The sequence below is a fragment of the Chelon labrosus genome, assembly GCF_963514085.1.
Source record: "Chelon labrosus genome assembly, chromosome: 6".
Classification (NCBI taxonomy): Eukaryota; Metazoa; Chordata; class Actinopteri; order Mugiliformes; family Mugilidae; genus Chelon; species Chelon labrosus.
In genome coordinates, this window is record NC_140342.1 from 25,762,483 (window position 1) to 25,778,950 (window position 16,468).

At 41.4% G+C, this 16,468-nt stretch overlaps 1 protein-coding gene across 3 annotated transcripts; it reads left to right on the plus strand.

Moving 5' to 3' along the window:
- The first annotated feature begins 1,241 nt into the window (after positions 1-1,241).
- Positions 1,242-15,275, plus strand: stard3nl (STARD3 N-terminal like). 3 transcript variants are annotated; one of them, XM_084546341.1, is made up of 9 exons: positions 1,242-1,363; positions 6,435-6,801; positions 8,607-8,684; positions 8,784-8,861; positions 10,043-10,096; positions 10,424-10,541; positions 11,169-11,267; positions 12,328-12,395; positions 12,581-15,275. In XM_084546341.1, the coding sequence occupies exons 2-8, from the start codon at positions 6,601-6,603 to the stop codon at positions 12,390-12,392; spliced, it is 693 nt and encodes a 230-aa protein (XP_084402467.1). In that variant the 5' UTR covers positions 1,242-1,363; positions 6,435-6,600; the 3' UTR covers positions 12,393-12,395; positions 12,581-15,275. The 3 variants fall into 3 exon arrangements, with proteins under 3 accessions (XP_084402467.1, XP_084402465.1, XP_084402466.1); XM_084546339.1 differs by having other exon boundaries at positions 8,607-8,861; XM_084546340.1 differs by lacking the exon at positions 1,242-1,363 and adding an exon at positions 1,653-1,818 and having other exon boundaries at positions 8,607-8,861.
- The last annotated feature ends 1,193 nt before the right edge of the window (positions 15,276-16,468 follow it).

A 16,468-nucleotide genomic window follows, 5' to 3' on the forward strand; every position in this document is an offset into this window, starting at 1 on the left:
AATGGGACGATTTGCTCGCAGCTCGCAACAGATGAACATGAACCGCTAGCTTGGCAAATGGACCATAGGCCACAGAGAAGGCCCAAGAAAACAAACTTGAAATGTGATTGGTTAAAGGAACAGCGTCATTACGATGTGTTTCAAGCTTCAGCCACCTGCAGTTCAGTCATTGTGAAGGCCCAGGCAGATTTCTTTGACTCCAGCAACATGTGATGGTTGAAATATGATAATGGTTGCTTTTACCATGAAACAATACATCTGTTGATAATTATGCAAAATGAAAAGAAAAAAAATAATAATTCCGACAGAATAATCTAGACTGAACTAGAGGTCCTGCATGAGCATCTGGATAATTTTTAATAATATACCGAGGATTATTGGGTTGTTGTTTTTTTTAAAGCCAGAGTTAGCTAGTGTTGTGTTCCCATAGCATTGCTAACGTTGTAAACTGGCTTCAAAACAAATCCTCAAAAAGCGAATGATGACAACAGAAAATTCACCTTACCTGAATGTGTTTTTTCAGATGAGACGGTGGTGAATTCTTGAACGCCAGAAGCTCGTGGATTTAAGATTGGCACAAAACGCAATCACCATTCGCCATGAATCATTCTTGGAGCCTCATTCAACATCGAACAGTTCTCTTAAATAAGGCCATGGATGGGGAATGTCTTACTTTTCCGAATCTTCTGAACCGTCGCTGTCGACAATACAACCCTCCCGGTTCACCTCCTTCCTCCATGCTGCTGCAAGTTCTCTCTTTAACCCTCCACTCACTCGACACCTTTCCGCGGTTAACTGTCCCGCTTCTTCTACTTTTGACTTTCCCTCTTCTTCTTCTTCGACTTTCCCTCTCTAGTTCGAAGCTCGAACGATCATGTCACGTCTTAAACGTCATGTCACGGAGGTTAAATAAGTAACGAGCCTCTTTTTCCAACGTAAGGAGTAGAAAGTACAGATATTTGTGTACAATTGTAGGGAGTAAAAGTAAGAGAAAAAGTAAAAGAAATACTCAAGTAAAGTACAGATACCTGAAAAATCTACTTAGGTTCCCACCTCTGCTATTATGTTACTGGTTTGACCTTTAAAACGACACAATAACAACAAATACAAGAAATCTCTTCTCCAAAATGGCCGCCAGAGGGACCGCTCTCTCAACTGACAGCTTTCGTGGCAGCTTCCTGACTACAAGTCCCAGAATCCCTCGCGTCTGTGTTTTTGATACGCTGGTTTATCTCCATCCTGTCCGAGCAGGAGAAGGAGGAAACAGGTGACTCGTCTGCTTCGCGGAGGTTCATATCTGATCACCGAAGTCTTCCCAGTGTCGATTTAGGAAATTAACGCCCCAAGTGTTCTAGTTTCAGAGGTAAGAGGCACAACGGCGACTTTAAAATAAAAATAAAAGCGTGTTTCATACGCGACTTTAAGCTAGCTAGCTAGCTATCTTGCTAGTTGTCATGTGAAGTTAGCTATGGAGGTAAACATGTTTTATTAAGGCATGTTTGTGCTGCTTTACAGCTCATCCACTCTTTGTTTCATTTCATCTCATATGGTTATAGGTTCGTTAAGTGCTAGCACACTTAGCCCTGTAGCTAAAGGGCTTCTTCCGTGTTATCTGGGTTCATGTTTTATTTTTTTTTTGGCCTCCTCTCCAAAGCTGTGCAGGGAAACCAGCAGCAGCACTTGTCAGGCTTCGGAGCCATCATCTCGGCCCTCACGGTGTTATTTTAGGTAGCAGTACGGTTACATGCACACTGACAGATCCTTATAACAACATCATCCAGGTATCTGACTGGTGCAGGTGTGTCCCAACCTCTGCAGGTGAGGATGGACATCACTATCACACTCCATCCATGTGCATTTGCAGAATTAAAATGCCTCAGCTCATTCAGAACAGACTGAATTTTCAGCAGCGTAAACCTAAGGTAATAAGATGTTTAATAGAAAACATATGAGGTCATAATAACCATGTACAACACTTGATCAGCTGGTTTCTCTCTGGTTGGAGTAAATCCATAGTTTCTGATGGACTCAGCAAGTGTTTGAGTCAATGTGGAGCAACTTAAAAGATAAATGTTGATTTCTGGGATATCTTGGTTGAAGAATTGTCTTCTTCACTTCAACCCCATCCATCCGTCCATCCATCCCTCCCTCTAGAGTTTGTACCAAAAACCTAATAAGTCTTCTTTTCATTGGATGGTCCTTTTGCACTAATATTTGAGTTCATTCAAACTAATAAAAAGCTCAAAAACCTGACAAACTGAAATGGCATCGACATTAAATAAACGGACGAATGCATTTGTAGAAATTTAATTCATTTAGTTGATCAGCACAAATTTAAAAGTCTCTAAAATGAGATTATTTCCGTTATAGTAATTGAATATTTTAGGAATTGACCAACCTAGGGCTGCAACTAATCAATCCGTCATTTATTTGTTTGATTTTGTCAGTCACTCTATCTATGATGAATTCATTGATTATAACAAAAATATTGAAACAAGTCACCTTCTTCTCTTGAATAGATTTCGTGAAGTTCCTTCACCTTCTTCTTCTGTTGTATTTCCTGCAGCTCTATTGCTCCACCGAGGGCCGAACCACTTTGTCAATAAAGTTAAATGTAGAATTTCTTTCTTTCAGTCAGGCTGAGGAAATAATGTGTGTAATCATAGCCATTGTGAGACGAGCTGAGGAGCCCGTTGTGGCATTTGTTGCGCAAACAGACATTTTTATTGCAACTTGGTGGAAACTAAAAACAGAGCCAGAAGAGAATGAGTGGACAAAAAAGGTGTAATTATATCAATATTATATATTATGATATATTGGGAACATATTAATTGGATGTTTAATGTAATTAGCGACGACAAAACTCTTGTTCATTAGTCAGTTTGTTTTGAGTTGAGCCTGAAAGGAATTTAAACCGGTTAGGGTTAGGGCTAACTCTAGATCCGCGGTCAAAGGCATTCATTTAGAAAATCATGAGACTCTTCTCACGATTGGGCCAGACAGTGGCTTCGGTACCACATCTCCACCTCTGGGTTCACCACTGCGCAGACTGTGCTTGCAGCTGACGTCAACAGAGCAAGTAGTAGGCTTCACAGATTAGTGTGAGGAAGTGATTGATGGTCATGTGCACAGTCGGTGGTCAGAATGTAAATCGAGTTGTTAATGGTTGAACCGAATGTTGAAGTGGCGCAGATTTAGGAAGCAAGAGAAAATGAACCGGCAGCTACTTCGATAATTAGCAAAACGTTTTGGAAGTTATAACTTGAAATATTTTTTCATCTCGAAATATGATTCTTTGGATTCTGAGACACTGTAGCCCAACTATTTGAAGTAATCGCTAGTTATTATTTTGACTCAAACCAGTCAGACCTGTGCCTCCATCAGCCTCTGCTGGTTAAACATCACACCCCACGTGAAACTGGCCTTTTTTTTTTTTCAAGCAAATATTTGTGAATCATATTTGTCTTGTGTTAATGGACCATTAATTTAACTCTACCACGAGCTGCTAAAAAAGGCATTTATTTAATCATTTATTGCTTTGTATTGGGAATCAATTGAAGACACCAAATAAGAAATTGTACTTTAGAAACATTCAAGATGTCAATGACTGTGTGTAAAGATGAACAACTCATCCAGGACGTTTCCTAAAGAGCAGCTTTGAAGCTCAGTGTTGTGTCTTTGGCCGCCGCCATCTTGAATCCACTTAATAGGCAGTTTAGGCTTCTGCGTCAGTTTGACGGCGTAGGGCGACGGCCCAGATCCTACGCCGTAGCCTGATGGGCACCTCCCCAGAAATGTAACTACGTGTCACGGCGACGCAGACCACAAGAGCTGTGATTGGTCCGCTTGGTAGTAGCGTGTTTCTGCTTAAGTATTTCCAGGCCGCTTCTGCAAAGATGGAACACGTCGAGGAAAGGTTAGCGTTAGTGTGGTGTTTTAATAAATGACTCGCACCGGCGTAAGCTACGTGCGTAGGTTACGGCAGATAATCCAAAAATAGTCAAAGAGGTGGAGCCGAGGCAGACAGCTAACGACCTCTGAGGACACTCACCTGTCACAGACACACCAGTAATTATGCATAACTTTAAGCTTCAATATAATTTAAACAGGTGAGTTGTAAGAATGGAGAAATTAGCGATAGAGACCAAACCAGGCTGTAAACAGTTTATTTCTGCTGTAAAGTTGGACATTTTTAACATTGGAGGTCTGTGAGTATTAACTCGTTTTTTGTAGCAAGCATCTAGTGGTCATTTGAAGAACTGCAGTTGTTTTTATTTTGGCATTTGCGTCATCTTTCAGTCTGCGTTTCGCGTGGTTGCATTTGAGACAAATGCAACGCAGAGAAACCTTTGCCACCACCATTTTGCTGCGCTCAGAAGGGTTAAGTGAATTCAAACAACACGTTCTGCTGTCGCTGTGAAAACTGTCTGGTATGTGAAGAGGAAGCTGCTAATCGTGGCCAATTTTGGTTTCAGGGGAAATTACAGTACGTGATGTGACTCTGGGACTCTGGTGGTGGTGGTGGTGGGTGTGGTGGTGGTGGTGGGGTTACTGTAAGTCTGCCTCCTGTCTTCATTCAGTTTGCTTTGTCTTTTTGACACTAATTACTTACGAATTACTTACAAAATGCAAGATTGCGATCACCTATGCATGCTAAATCGGCGATTCACTGCTATCATTTATTGGCCGCTTGTAACACTTTAACACTTTAACTATTTAAAGTAATAATTGATGGATTTAGCGGAGAAAGAGATGAATTTTACATATTTAAGTCACAAAGCTGTGGGTAAAACTTGCCGGAGTATTTTTAGTTGCTCGGTGACTTAATTCAAAAGCACAAATGGTTTCCCTTCCTTAAACATAGACGCTGTAAAGAGTCTCTAGGTTACATGCCAAACTTTTTTCAAAATGTTTGGGGTTTGTGCTTATGGAATGATCACATCCTAGTTGTTGACTGTTGTACCGACTTCCCCCCTCAAGCGTAACAAAGCTGTGGAAGTTTCAAACTTAAATCAGATGTTTGAGTTTGGAAGTTGGGAACTTCTCAAACCAGTTCTGCAAAATCCTCTCCTTCTCTTCTCTGTTTGGACCAAAAATGTCACAAGTTTTATCCTAAGACTTATCATTTGAACATTTCAACTAATAAAAAAAATGTTCAATAATATGACTGAATTAAATAAACAGGTGAAAGCATTTATAGAATTCATTTAGTTGATTGTTTTTTTATGCAGATGTGCTTTCTCTTACGGTAACTGGACTAGATTTATTATCATTATTTTGATGTTTTAATGACCAAACTAGGGCTGTAACTAATGATTAATAATATTACATCATCTTGAGCTCCATGGAGTCGAATTTGTTTACAACTAAATGGCTCTGATTGGTTGTAGGACTTATCCAGTAGATGTTATGTGGCTTTCTTTTTTTTTGTCTTTATAGGCATATTTAGGCAAACATCTCAAAAACAGGATACATAGATCAAAAGTGTTTTCTTCTGTAAACTGCCACTTTAAAGTAGGGAAGTCCTGATCAAGTGATCAAGTTTTTTCCCTTATCTCATGTTAAATAAACTAAAGTTCCTCCCTCTGTAGCTTCCTTAAATCTTTTCTTGTCTTCTCCTAGAGTCGACTGGATTCAGTCCAATAAGTCTTTCTTGGTTAACATAGTGTGGAGAGGGTAGCTGGTACCTTGTGTTCTCTACTGAAGAAATGTTCTGGTCATCCAACGCTACCATACACTCCCTAACCCTCTCTGGAAGATTTTTCTCTTCTTTTAAACGTTCAGTGTTTGTTGTTGTTGTTGTTTGGGTTCAGCCTTTGACCTGAGTGGACTCCATGGATTCTGTTGAGATGATTTTATTGTTGGTGGTATTGAATAATGATCAACTACTACCACCTCTTCAAACATGCATGTTGAACAATTTAGAAATTTCATTTTTCAGGGTAAAGTTCGTCCACACAGCTCATATGTTTAGTCACCTGAATTCTTAACACGCTAGCCAACCGCCATTTAAAACAAAAGAAGAAGATGTTTTGACGCAACAGGCGTGTGGTTTTGGTTTATGGCAGACCTTAAATAAATAAATAACTACAAAGGATCAGACTTAGCTGAAGCCTGATTCTGATTCCGATCATTTTTTTAAAATTGCATGGTTCGGCACCAGTATTGATCGGGACATCCCAACTTAGATCATCTAAATTCTTCTTCTTTGTCGTCAACAAATCCCTTTTCTCTGTTAATTGTAGATTAAATGGTAAAAACTCTTTGCTTTGACTGGATATATATTCAGTTCTCAGTCATCCAGGTCATGGTACATCCAAAGAAGCTGTAGAGTTTTTTGAGAAGACGTTTCACCACTCATCCGAGTAGCTTCTTCAGTTCTAAGGGACTGGATATGTGATTAAAAAGTTCATTTGATATTTTGCTTCCTCCAGATGCAGTGATGCAGTTCACCCACACAGACTGAGTCCAACCAAACCAGCTTGGGCTTCCTGCTCCCATGTCCCGCCGCCTTTGACTCACGAGTCCACCTTCCGAACGTTGACCAGTGGGCGGGGCTAGTCCTGTCCAGGGGGGGGCGGGGGACGAACGTGGCCAGCGATGGAGAGCGTGTGCAGCAGCAGCGTCGACTCGCGGCTGGCCAGGGGGTTCGGGCCGATCAACCCCACGGCGGTCTCCGTGAGGGTGGAGTCGTACGAAGCCGGAGAGAAGAAGTGCATCTCAGACGTGAGGAGGACCTTCTGCCTCTTTGTCACCTTTGACCTCTTGTTCATCACTTTGCTCTGGATCATAGAGCTCAATGTAAGACATGTTTGCCTATGCTGTAAATGCCCGTCTTTTTGGTTTTAATTACAGTTTGCAGGTGGAAGTTTGGATCATTTAACCTGTTTTATTAGTTTATGATTCATTTTCATGTGACACAGTTCTGCTAACCATTAACCACGGTAACGGATGCCTCACTCATCCTGATTCACTGCAGCATTTAGAATAGGTAGGAACATCTTTCAACGGTCGTGTTTGAACTGTGGCGAGGCCGGACAGATGTGGGTCAGAGGGAGGGGTGAGAGTCGACTTTGTACCTTGATAGAGGAAGTGATTTTACTGTGGCACACTTTCACAAATGCTCCAGTTCAAAGCAAGAGTGCAACAAGCCACAATGCATTTTATAATGGAAGCCGGCGTTATAAAGAAACGTATGAAAGTAGAGCTGGCTTCGACCTTCAACGTCAACCGATCGTTGCTTCACCCGTTCCCTGCGTTCTCTTAATACAATCGTTATGACGCCATTGCTGTAGAACCCATCAACATCATACGGACACGCAATAAAACAGGACGTAGCATTGTAGACAGGTATCTCATATAGGGAGATGAATGTCATTACTAAAGCAAGAAACAATTCAAGCAGAAGCATCAATGTCGACCCAATAAAATGGCAAAAATATACATAACAGATGTAAATATAATTAATTTTACTCACCAGAACTTTAGAAACTATTTAGAGCTCTCCTTGGAACCTGTCCACCAAGGGTAGAGCTCATATTTGACGACCTGAACGTTTCCCCGGCTGGGTCAGGCTAGCTAGCTCCAGGGTTGGTCGGCCTTTCCTCCCAATATCCAGCTTTTCCTTCAAAGTCCGTCATGAAAATGTCTTTCTGAGAAGATCTGCAACCAAATCAATAGCCTCTCCTCCTTCTACCATTGTGGGTTCAACAGTTTTCAAAACGTTAACGTTGTGCAGATAGTAATAGATGAACATGAACCGCTAGCTTGGCTTACAGTTTTTCTCGATTGCTAAGACACATTTCTCGAAAGCCGCTCTCCTTTTCTCTAAACTGTGAACACAAAACCCAATTTCCAAGCTCACCATTATGCAACACAGGTGCATCACAATGAAAATGTGTTGGCAAGTTGTGTCTAAACAGGTGAAAAGTGCTTATGGTTTTGCCAAAAGAGTGACTGATTCAATCAGTGGGTTCAGGCAACTGAACATTTGGTTCAGACAATAGGGTTTAGTGTTTTAGCAATTGAGAAAAACTGTAAATGGAGCGGCTCTGTGACCGTCCAATCAGAGGACGGGAAAACGCTGATGCTACCGTAGGCCACAGAAAAGGACTAAGAATACCAACATGAAATGTGACTGGTTGACGGAGATGTGTTTCCAGCTTCAGTCGTCTGCAGTTTTAACTGTGAAGGCTCAGGCAGATTTCTCCAGATTGACTCCAGCAACACACGATGGCTGAAATATGACTGGATAAAAGCTCTAATGCACTGTCACTGACACTGCCAGTAAAGCAGAGCGGGCTCTGGCGGCCGACCACTGCTAACAACAAAACAACAAAAAAAAACAATTCAAGTATCAAGAAATCTAATCTGGTGATCGTCCATTTTATTTACTTCATGACCATGTTGTTGTGGCAAATTCCAGAGCCATGTTTAGTCACCAGCAACCGTTTCAGCAAACCTCTCATTCCACTGGTAATTTAAATCCTCGTCAAGCGAGACGTGTAGCTTGGAGTTTTAGTCCAACTTCCTTGGAGAGTTTTAAGACTGCACTACACCCAGATAAAAGATGAGGTAATTAATGATGACTTGTTTGTGTCGGACAGGTCAACGGTGGCATTCAGAATCAGCTGGAAAAAGAAGTCCTGCACTACGACTACCGCGCCTCCTTCTTCGACATCTTTGTACGACTTTTTCCACATTATTATTATTGTTGTGTCAGCTTTATTTCCTTTCTTTGTTCATTTCTAAATGACGTCTTCACCTCCCCTCTCCTCCCTCAGCTGCTGGCTGTGTTCAGGTTCGCGGCTCTCATCCTGGCCTACGCCGTCTGTAAGCTCCGTCATTGGTGGGCCATCGCAGTAAGTCGTCCCCCCCCCCCCAGACACACACACACACACTGTCTGGTATTTTAGTAGTCGTAGCATTTCCCGGACACCCAGAGCAATTTATCCAGGTCTGACAGGAGCTCAGTGCATCGTCCCTTCAAGGAAATTGTTTTGTTGCTTCCATAAAGTGATAGTTGCAAGGAGAAAAGAGTCAAATAGAATAAAAAAGCAAAAATAAGATGCAAGTTGCATAAAAACCAAAATATTGCACGAGGTGTTCACAATTTAAAGTTTGAGGGCCACAGGCAGGAATAGCGTCCTGTGGTACATTTAAGAAGGATGAGTCTATTGCTGAAGCTACTCCTTAGACTGGCCAGTGTGTTGTAGAGTAGGTGGAAGGACTTTTTGCCAGCTTCCTTCTCTCTGACGCTGTGTTCAAAGAGTCCACCCCTACTACATCACGCGCCTTGTTTGTTTAAATTTGTTTTTTGAAACTCTAGGATCCACAAGTAGGCCTGCACTTTGAGATAGGAGTGATCTGTTGGGATGATCTGGTATGATGGAGCTAGGCCTTTAAGGGCCTTGCGTGTAAGGAGTAGGATTTTAAATTCAATTCCAGATTTTAAAGGGAGCCAATGAAGAGAAGACAACATTTTTAAAGTTTTGAGAAATTGCGATGGGCTACTTGGACCTAGACGACTGGGTCAGAGCATCTCCACAACGACTGCAGCTCTTGTTGCGGGTGCTCCTGGTCAAAAGGGGTCCAAGGAAGGAGGATAAGCGGGGGTGGGGAGGCCAGGGTCGAGGTTCAGTCCTGGTCTGTCCTGTCAGATCCAACGAGAAGAGCTTCTGGAGCTCAAACTGCTGAAGAGCATTTCTGTTGATTCTGGTTCTGATGGAGAGGAGTCCGTCCTAACACACAGTTAGTTTAGTGTGGGGCTGTGTAGCTGCAGACCAGTCAGGGTGTCCATGTTGACCCCTGACCTCTGACGAAAACTCCTACACTGGACGCGCCAGAACTGGACCACGGAGATGTGGCAGGAGGTGGTCTGGCGCTAAGTGTCAAATTAAGATCCACTTCAGATGCCAGGACCCAGGTTTCCCATCACCATCATCGGTTTAAGATCCTCAACCGTAGCGTCTTCACCTGGTGGTGGTTTTAATGTTGTGGCTGATCAGAGTATGTGATGATGACGTGTTTTGTGTCTGTGCAGATTACCACTGCTGTCAGCTGTGCTTTCCTGATTGCCAAAGTCATTTTGTCGAAGGTAAGAGTGAACATGGTTTAAAAAAAGAAAAGAAAAAAAAAACGTTGGAATTGTGCTTTTATTTATTTTTTTTATCCTAATTTTATTGTAAAACTACGATCACCACCAATGAGGGGAACAATAAGAAATGTAAACTGACATTATAGTGTCACTATAATCCATTATATCCATTATTATCCAGTTTTATTTGGGGACACATTGTTGAAATAAAATGCTTTAAACATCTCTGCACAGCTGGATTAGAGCTCAGTTAGATTCAGGCCTAATATAAGACGCGTGAAATAAAGTTAATAAATAATTATAATTAAACCATGTGTATGTGTGCAGCTGCTGTCTCAGGGGGCCTTCGGGTACCTGCTGCCCATCATCTCCTTCCTGTTGGCCTGGATAGAAACGTGGCTGCTGGACTTCAAGGTCCTGCCCCAGGAGGCCATAGACGAAAACAGTGAGTACGAATGTTTGCAGTAAAATGCGGGTAATGCCTTTATTTTTGTACAGCTGTCTATAAAACAATCAGGTTTATTATTACAGTAAGTGTCAGACCCCCATCCTCCTATGGGTCCAGGGCATAGACTGTATATAAACATGGACAATGCGTCCCCACTTCCTTGCTTTGGCCAAGCTGGCGCTATTTTCCCGATTATAAGGGAGGCACCATCTTGCAACTTTGGAGCCAGAGTTCGATCAACTCTCACGAAGCAGTTGGCATGGCAACTTGTGGTGATCGTGATGTCACATCCTGTTTCTGTAGCGTTAAATAACTAAAAATGAACTCTTGAACATTTATCAACATTATATTAACTACCTAAAATGACTGAATCCATCTTTGAAAAAAAATTGTATTTGACGTGCATTTTAGTGTTTTAGTTTGGCCCAAGTCCCGCCCACTAACGTGGAAGGGGTGGAGCTTATGACCTATACTGCAGCCGGCCACCAGGGGGAGCTCTACTTGCTTTGGCTTCACTTTAGAGGAGCTGTTCTGTCGTCCATCTCCTAGAGGCGCTGAGACTTCGTTCATTAGTTGTGTTTGTGTCTCTAACCATAAAACAAACTTCTGTCCTTTGTGTTTCAGGATATCAGTCCATCATGGACGCCACAGAGCGAGCTCCTCTCGTGGGTCCGGGTCCTTTATCTGACGGACAGTTCTACTCTCCACCGGAGTCTTTGGCGGGTCAGTTGACCGACGGCGTCCCGTTCAGACCAGGGGGTTTAAATACAAATGTTTTACACTAGTCCGTTAGGGCAGATATTATCATCCAGGTCCTCTGAGCGTCTGTTAGCATTCATATTTATGCTAAGCTAGGGCTAATTGTTCCTGGCTCTGTTTATAAGTGGCACCAAATTTCTTACCAAATGTCCACATCACTGAGGTTTAGTTTAAATGACTGTAATTACACCCCTTCATGTTTTAGTCCCTGTAGATCAGGGGTGTCAAACATGCGACCTGCGGGTCAAAACCGGCCCGTCAGAGGGTCCAGTCTGGCCCGCGGGATGAATGTGCAAAGGAAAAGAAGAATAAAAAGGAGAATGAGGAAGCTGAAAAGGAGAAAGAAGGAAGAAGAATAAGGGGGAGGAAGAAGAATAAGGGGTGGGGGAGAGATTGAGGACTAGAAGAATAAGATGAAGCAGGAGGAGGAGAAGTAGACGGATCAGGGGGAGCAGAAGAGGTGCAGAGGAGGAAGATAAAAATGAGAAAGAAGGACTAAGAAGAAGAAAAAGAAGGTGGGGGGGTTGAAAATAATAAGGGAGAAGGATGAGGAGGAGGAAGATAACAAGAAGAAGGAAGAAGGGGAGGAGGGGGAGAACAAGGAGCAGTAGAAGAAGGCAGAGAAGAAGATGAGCAAGTAGAGCTCCCCCTGGAGGAGGATTGAAAATAAGGAAGTAGAAGAAGGGGGAGAAGGAGAAAGAGGAAGATGAAAAGGAGGAAGAAGAAGAAGGGGGAAGGGGGAGGAGGAGAAGATAGGGGAGAGTGAGGAACAGAAGAATAACATGGAGGTGGAGGAGCAGAAGGAAGAGAAGAAGAAGAAGGGGTGAGACGATGAGAAAGAAGGGAGGGGAAGAACAAAGAGGAGTAGCAGAAGGCAGAGAAGAAGATGATGAAGGAATAGAAGGAGGAGGAGGATTGAAAAAGTTCACCTTTTTTTTTTATGCTAAGCTAACGCTAACCACCTGCCGGAATAAATAATATTAAAACTCATTGATCTGTCTGTTTCTCTCTCTCTTGTGTTCAGACTCCGACGAGGAGCTGGACGACAAACATGATCCAGAGAAAGGCCTCATTCAGCAGGTGACCTAACAGGTGAGAGAGCATCACTGGCTGGCTGCGTTTCCATGGAGACGCAGAGTTTGGTTTCTGTTCTCTCTGAGCATCAGCGTTGGAGACGTCTTCTTCTACTCTGTCAATTCAGTGTCCGTGTAAACACAGTCAGTGTCTGTACTCTAATTAAAAACCTTAATTTAATATTTTTTTCTTCTTCTTCTCAGCGTATCCACATCTGAAGCTGAACATTTGCTCCTGTGCTACCGAGGGAAAATCCTGCCTTACACTTTCTGCCATTTTAGTTTTTCCCGTTTGTTTTTTTTTAATTTGTCCCAAAGAAGTATTTGTATGTTCGTATGTTCATTCAGTCTGATATCAGCCTCAAGTCTGGATTTAAGTGCCGCTTAAAAAGCAATATCAGTGTCATGATTTTAGGAGTTTTGTGTTTCTGCGTTTAAGGAACTGGATGGACCTTCTAAGAGAATTCATATTCATTGATTTTTTTATATATAAATATATACAGAAGGACAAACAAAATCAATTAAACTCTCAGATGTGTAACAATTAGAGCCCTTTCAGTATCCGGCCATGTTTCAGACACACTTTTTGTTTAAGAAATAATAATTCTTTTTCTAAGGTGTTATATGTCCATCATGTTTACTTTTTAATTGTTGATCATTTGCATATGCTTGGTTTGAAGTCACTGTAAAGTAGAAAAAAATAAAAATGAATAATAAGCTCAGTAGACTCCGCATAAAGAAAGGAAAAGTAAAAAGTGTTGTCCGGCCAGTACCGACCTTATGGACCAGTGTGTAAGCAAAGGAGACAAGTCTTAAAATATCACTACAACACCTTGCATGGGAAAAAAAATATATATAAAAACAATAATGTCTGCCTCCGAAAAGAGTCAGGGAAAGAAAACAGTCGCTTAAAACAACGCTAGCCATAAATCTGTCGACGCGTGAAGGTTTACTGCACTGAGTTAGATGGAAACCGAATAAAGCTGCTGTGACGAGGAGAAAAAAGTTGAAATGCAAGTGTACATATCTTAACGCATGCCGTGCATCCAGTGCTTTTGTTTTTATGAGCCGCTCGTCTGTAAAATAGAAACATTAAAATGAAATGTGAAACTTTTATGTGTGTGTTTTCTCCTTTTTTTTTTTTAATTCTTATAGTTTGGTTCATGTCGTCTAAATTCTCTTTAGGCGTAACTTATTTACTGGATAAATTGAAATAATTCAAATCCGGCACATTTCTTTTAAATCATGAACTACTTCTGGAAAAGTATGTGAAGGCTTTAATAAAAATAAAATTGTATTTTTAAAGGAACAAGCGCAGGATGTGATTGTGTTTAATCCTGCGTCTATCAAATGTACTGCAGTTCCACTAATGGCCACTAGAGGCTGACTCCGAAAGTGAGTCAATCATTGACCTCCATGTCAAAATGTATGATTTACAGCAGAAATAAACATGTACGTCCTGATACGTAAACAGTTTTGGTCTCTTTTTGTAATTTCTCCATTTATGGCAACCGTACAGGGGAGAATTTATTTATATAACTCATCTGTTTTAAAGTTATATATAATCAAGGGTGTGAGCTCCAAGTTAAAGGTGGAGTTCCTCACAGGTCGCTAGCTGTCCTTAGCCTCGGCTCCACTAACGTTACACCTCTTTCACCATTTTGGATTTAGCTGGGAGTTCCTCTAATGTCCACTAGAGGCAGCGACTCAATCCCCGTAGACTTCCCATGTTTTAAAATGTCCCAGTATTACAGCAGAAATAGAATTTAAATTACACCAGGGCTCCGCCTCTGACTATATTTGAGTTAAGTGTTTGAGTCACGCTCAGCCAAGATGGCGGCCACCAGAGATGCCACACTTGAGTTTCAAACACCACGGGGTTCATCTTTATATACAGTAAAAGAAAAAAATCTTCATCTGTCGGCTTCTATTCCCTCACAAAATTACAGTATTTCCATATAAACCATTTAAACCAAACTACCACTAATGATTTGAGCTCCTAAGATGTGACTCAATCCCCGTAGACTCCCATGTTTTAAAATGTCCCACTTTACAGCAGAAATAGAATTTAAATGATACCAAGGCTGAAAGTTATGCATAATTAAAGGCTACCGCTCCACTAACAGTCCACCTCTTTGACTGTATTTGGATTTAGCCGGGGGTTAGGTGTTTGAGCCAGGCTCTGCCAAGATGGTGGCGGCCGGAGACGCCATACTGAGCTTCAAAACCGCTCTGGATGATGGGCTAATCCTTCCGTTATATAAAGTCACTAATCATAGCACGCACTTCTACATTTCCCAATTATTCTTTTGTGCACTTACCGAACATGGATTTGTTGCATATACTCAAACGAACAATGACGAGCCACCTGAAAGAATTTAAACCAAATTAGAAGCAGAAACTAGCGTATTGCATTTTGTTGTACATATTTATATCCTTATACGTTTACTTTGTGTATTAAATTCAGAGTTAGATAATCATGTGATTGTACAGTTAAATAAAAATGGTGATAATTTGCATAATGTATTTTTTTCTGCAAACAGATACGACCCACAAACCAACAGTTTCTGTAACAGTTTTATTTATTTATTTTTTTCACATTTTTACTGTCAGAAGTCAAGTATCCAAGGCATCTGTAAACAGTGTGTCCACAAATCTACATGTTGCCTCTCATCTGTCCGCCAGAAACACTGTTGATTTAAAATAAATACAATACTGCTTTTAAAAAAAAAGAAGAATGAAAGAAGAAGAAAAACCGCTAACCTACGTCTGCCTCGAGGAGCTCGTACAGATCCAGAATCAGTCTGTACATCACAAACAGGAGGATGAAATTTTTTTTTTTTCTATTTCTTGTCTATAATACTTCTTTAGGCCTTTAAACCTGTTCAAAACACAAATATCCAGAAATCCTGCAATTTCTTTAAGGTTAATATGACTAAATTAGTGCATTAGCTTAGCGGGTAATTAAACCTTTATGGGGCTTTTAAGGGGATAGTTGTTGGATGCTTTGTAAAATACGGTTAAAACGCAAGTTAAAACTATAAGTCGTCAGTGCCATAGACTGTAAAAAAAAATAAAATAAAATAAAAAAAATGGACGCCATTAGAGTGCTTCAAAAGTAAAGCCAAAGCAAGTAGAGCGCCCCCTGGTGGCCGGCTGGCTGCAGTATGGGTCATATAAGCCCCGCCCCCTCCATGTTAGCAGATGGGCCAGGTTTGTGAGCTAGCTAGCTAAAACACTGCGGTAACTGCGGTAGCATTTATAAGATCTGAATCCATAACAGTTCTTGTTTTAAGATATAAAACTGAGTATAATCCAGTATTTTGTTTATGGCTTCGCTCTGGGATAGTACTGCACAAACTCTGGCGCCAAATTTGCAAAGATGGCGCCGCCTGTATCTCAGACACGTCGTCCATTTATTTATTTTTTTTCTACAGTCTATGGTCAGTCCTAACCACTGCGTCATTTTTCCGGCCCCACATTTGTTGTTTTATCTGTACAGAAAACAATTAAATTACCGTTTTTGTTGTTTTGGCTGCAGCCGCTCAGTATCAGTCACTACTGGAGTCAGATTGATTTTTGCTCGGGCATTTTTCTTGTTTTTTTTTTTGTTTTTTTTAAAAACCTCTGAATGTGGCCATGTGTCAAGAATTCCCATCAATATCTCACTCACAAATATTGTGTACCCAAAGAGTCACAGAGCTCCAGGTACTATTTAAAACCACACACTTTGGCGAACAAAACACATCCGCCATGACAAATAGTCCCCCGACTGAAAAGCACAACCAGACATTTGTGAATCCTTTCTCTCGGGACATGTCGACAGTCCAGAATCTAAACTTTCATCCTCTGGGTTTGTGACGTGAAACTGTGACGCCGGCAGCTGGACGTTAAAACAAACGGCAGTTTAAGAAGCGATGAGATACGACACTGTTGTGATTCGTTTTTGTCTTTTTTTAATCCTGTACATGAAGATGGAATGTGTTGTGATTCTACCCTATTCTACTGTCTCTACTGTGTTGAGCACTGTAACCATGCGTCTAGATTCACTTCCGTCCTTCTTTCCTCTAAATGTGTAATCTTTGAGTTGCT

Excerpts from the sequence above, each read along its gene's own strand:
- stard3nl (XM_084546339.1), top strand. The coding sequence starts at position 6,601 with ATGGAGAGCGTGTGCAGCAGCAGCGTCGACTCGCGGCTGGCCAGGGGG. Across the intron at positions 6,802-8,606 it reads TCTGGATCATAGAGCTCAAT|GTCAACGGTGGCATTCAGAA; the intron begins GTAAGACATGTT and ends TGTGTCGGACAG. Across the intron at positions 11,268-12,327 it reads TCCACCGGAGTCTTTGGCGG|ACTCCGACGAGGAGCTGGAC; the intron begins GTCAGTTGACCG and ends TCTTGTGTTCAG.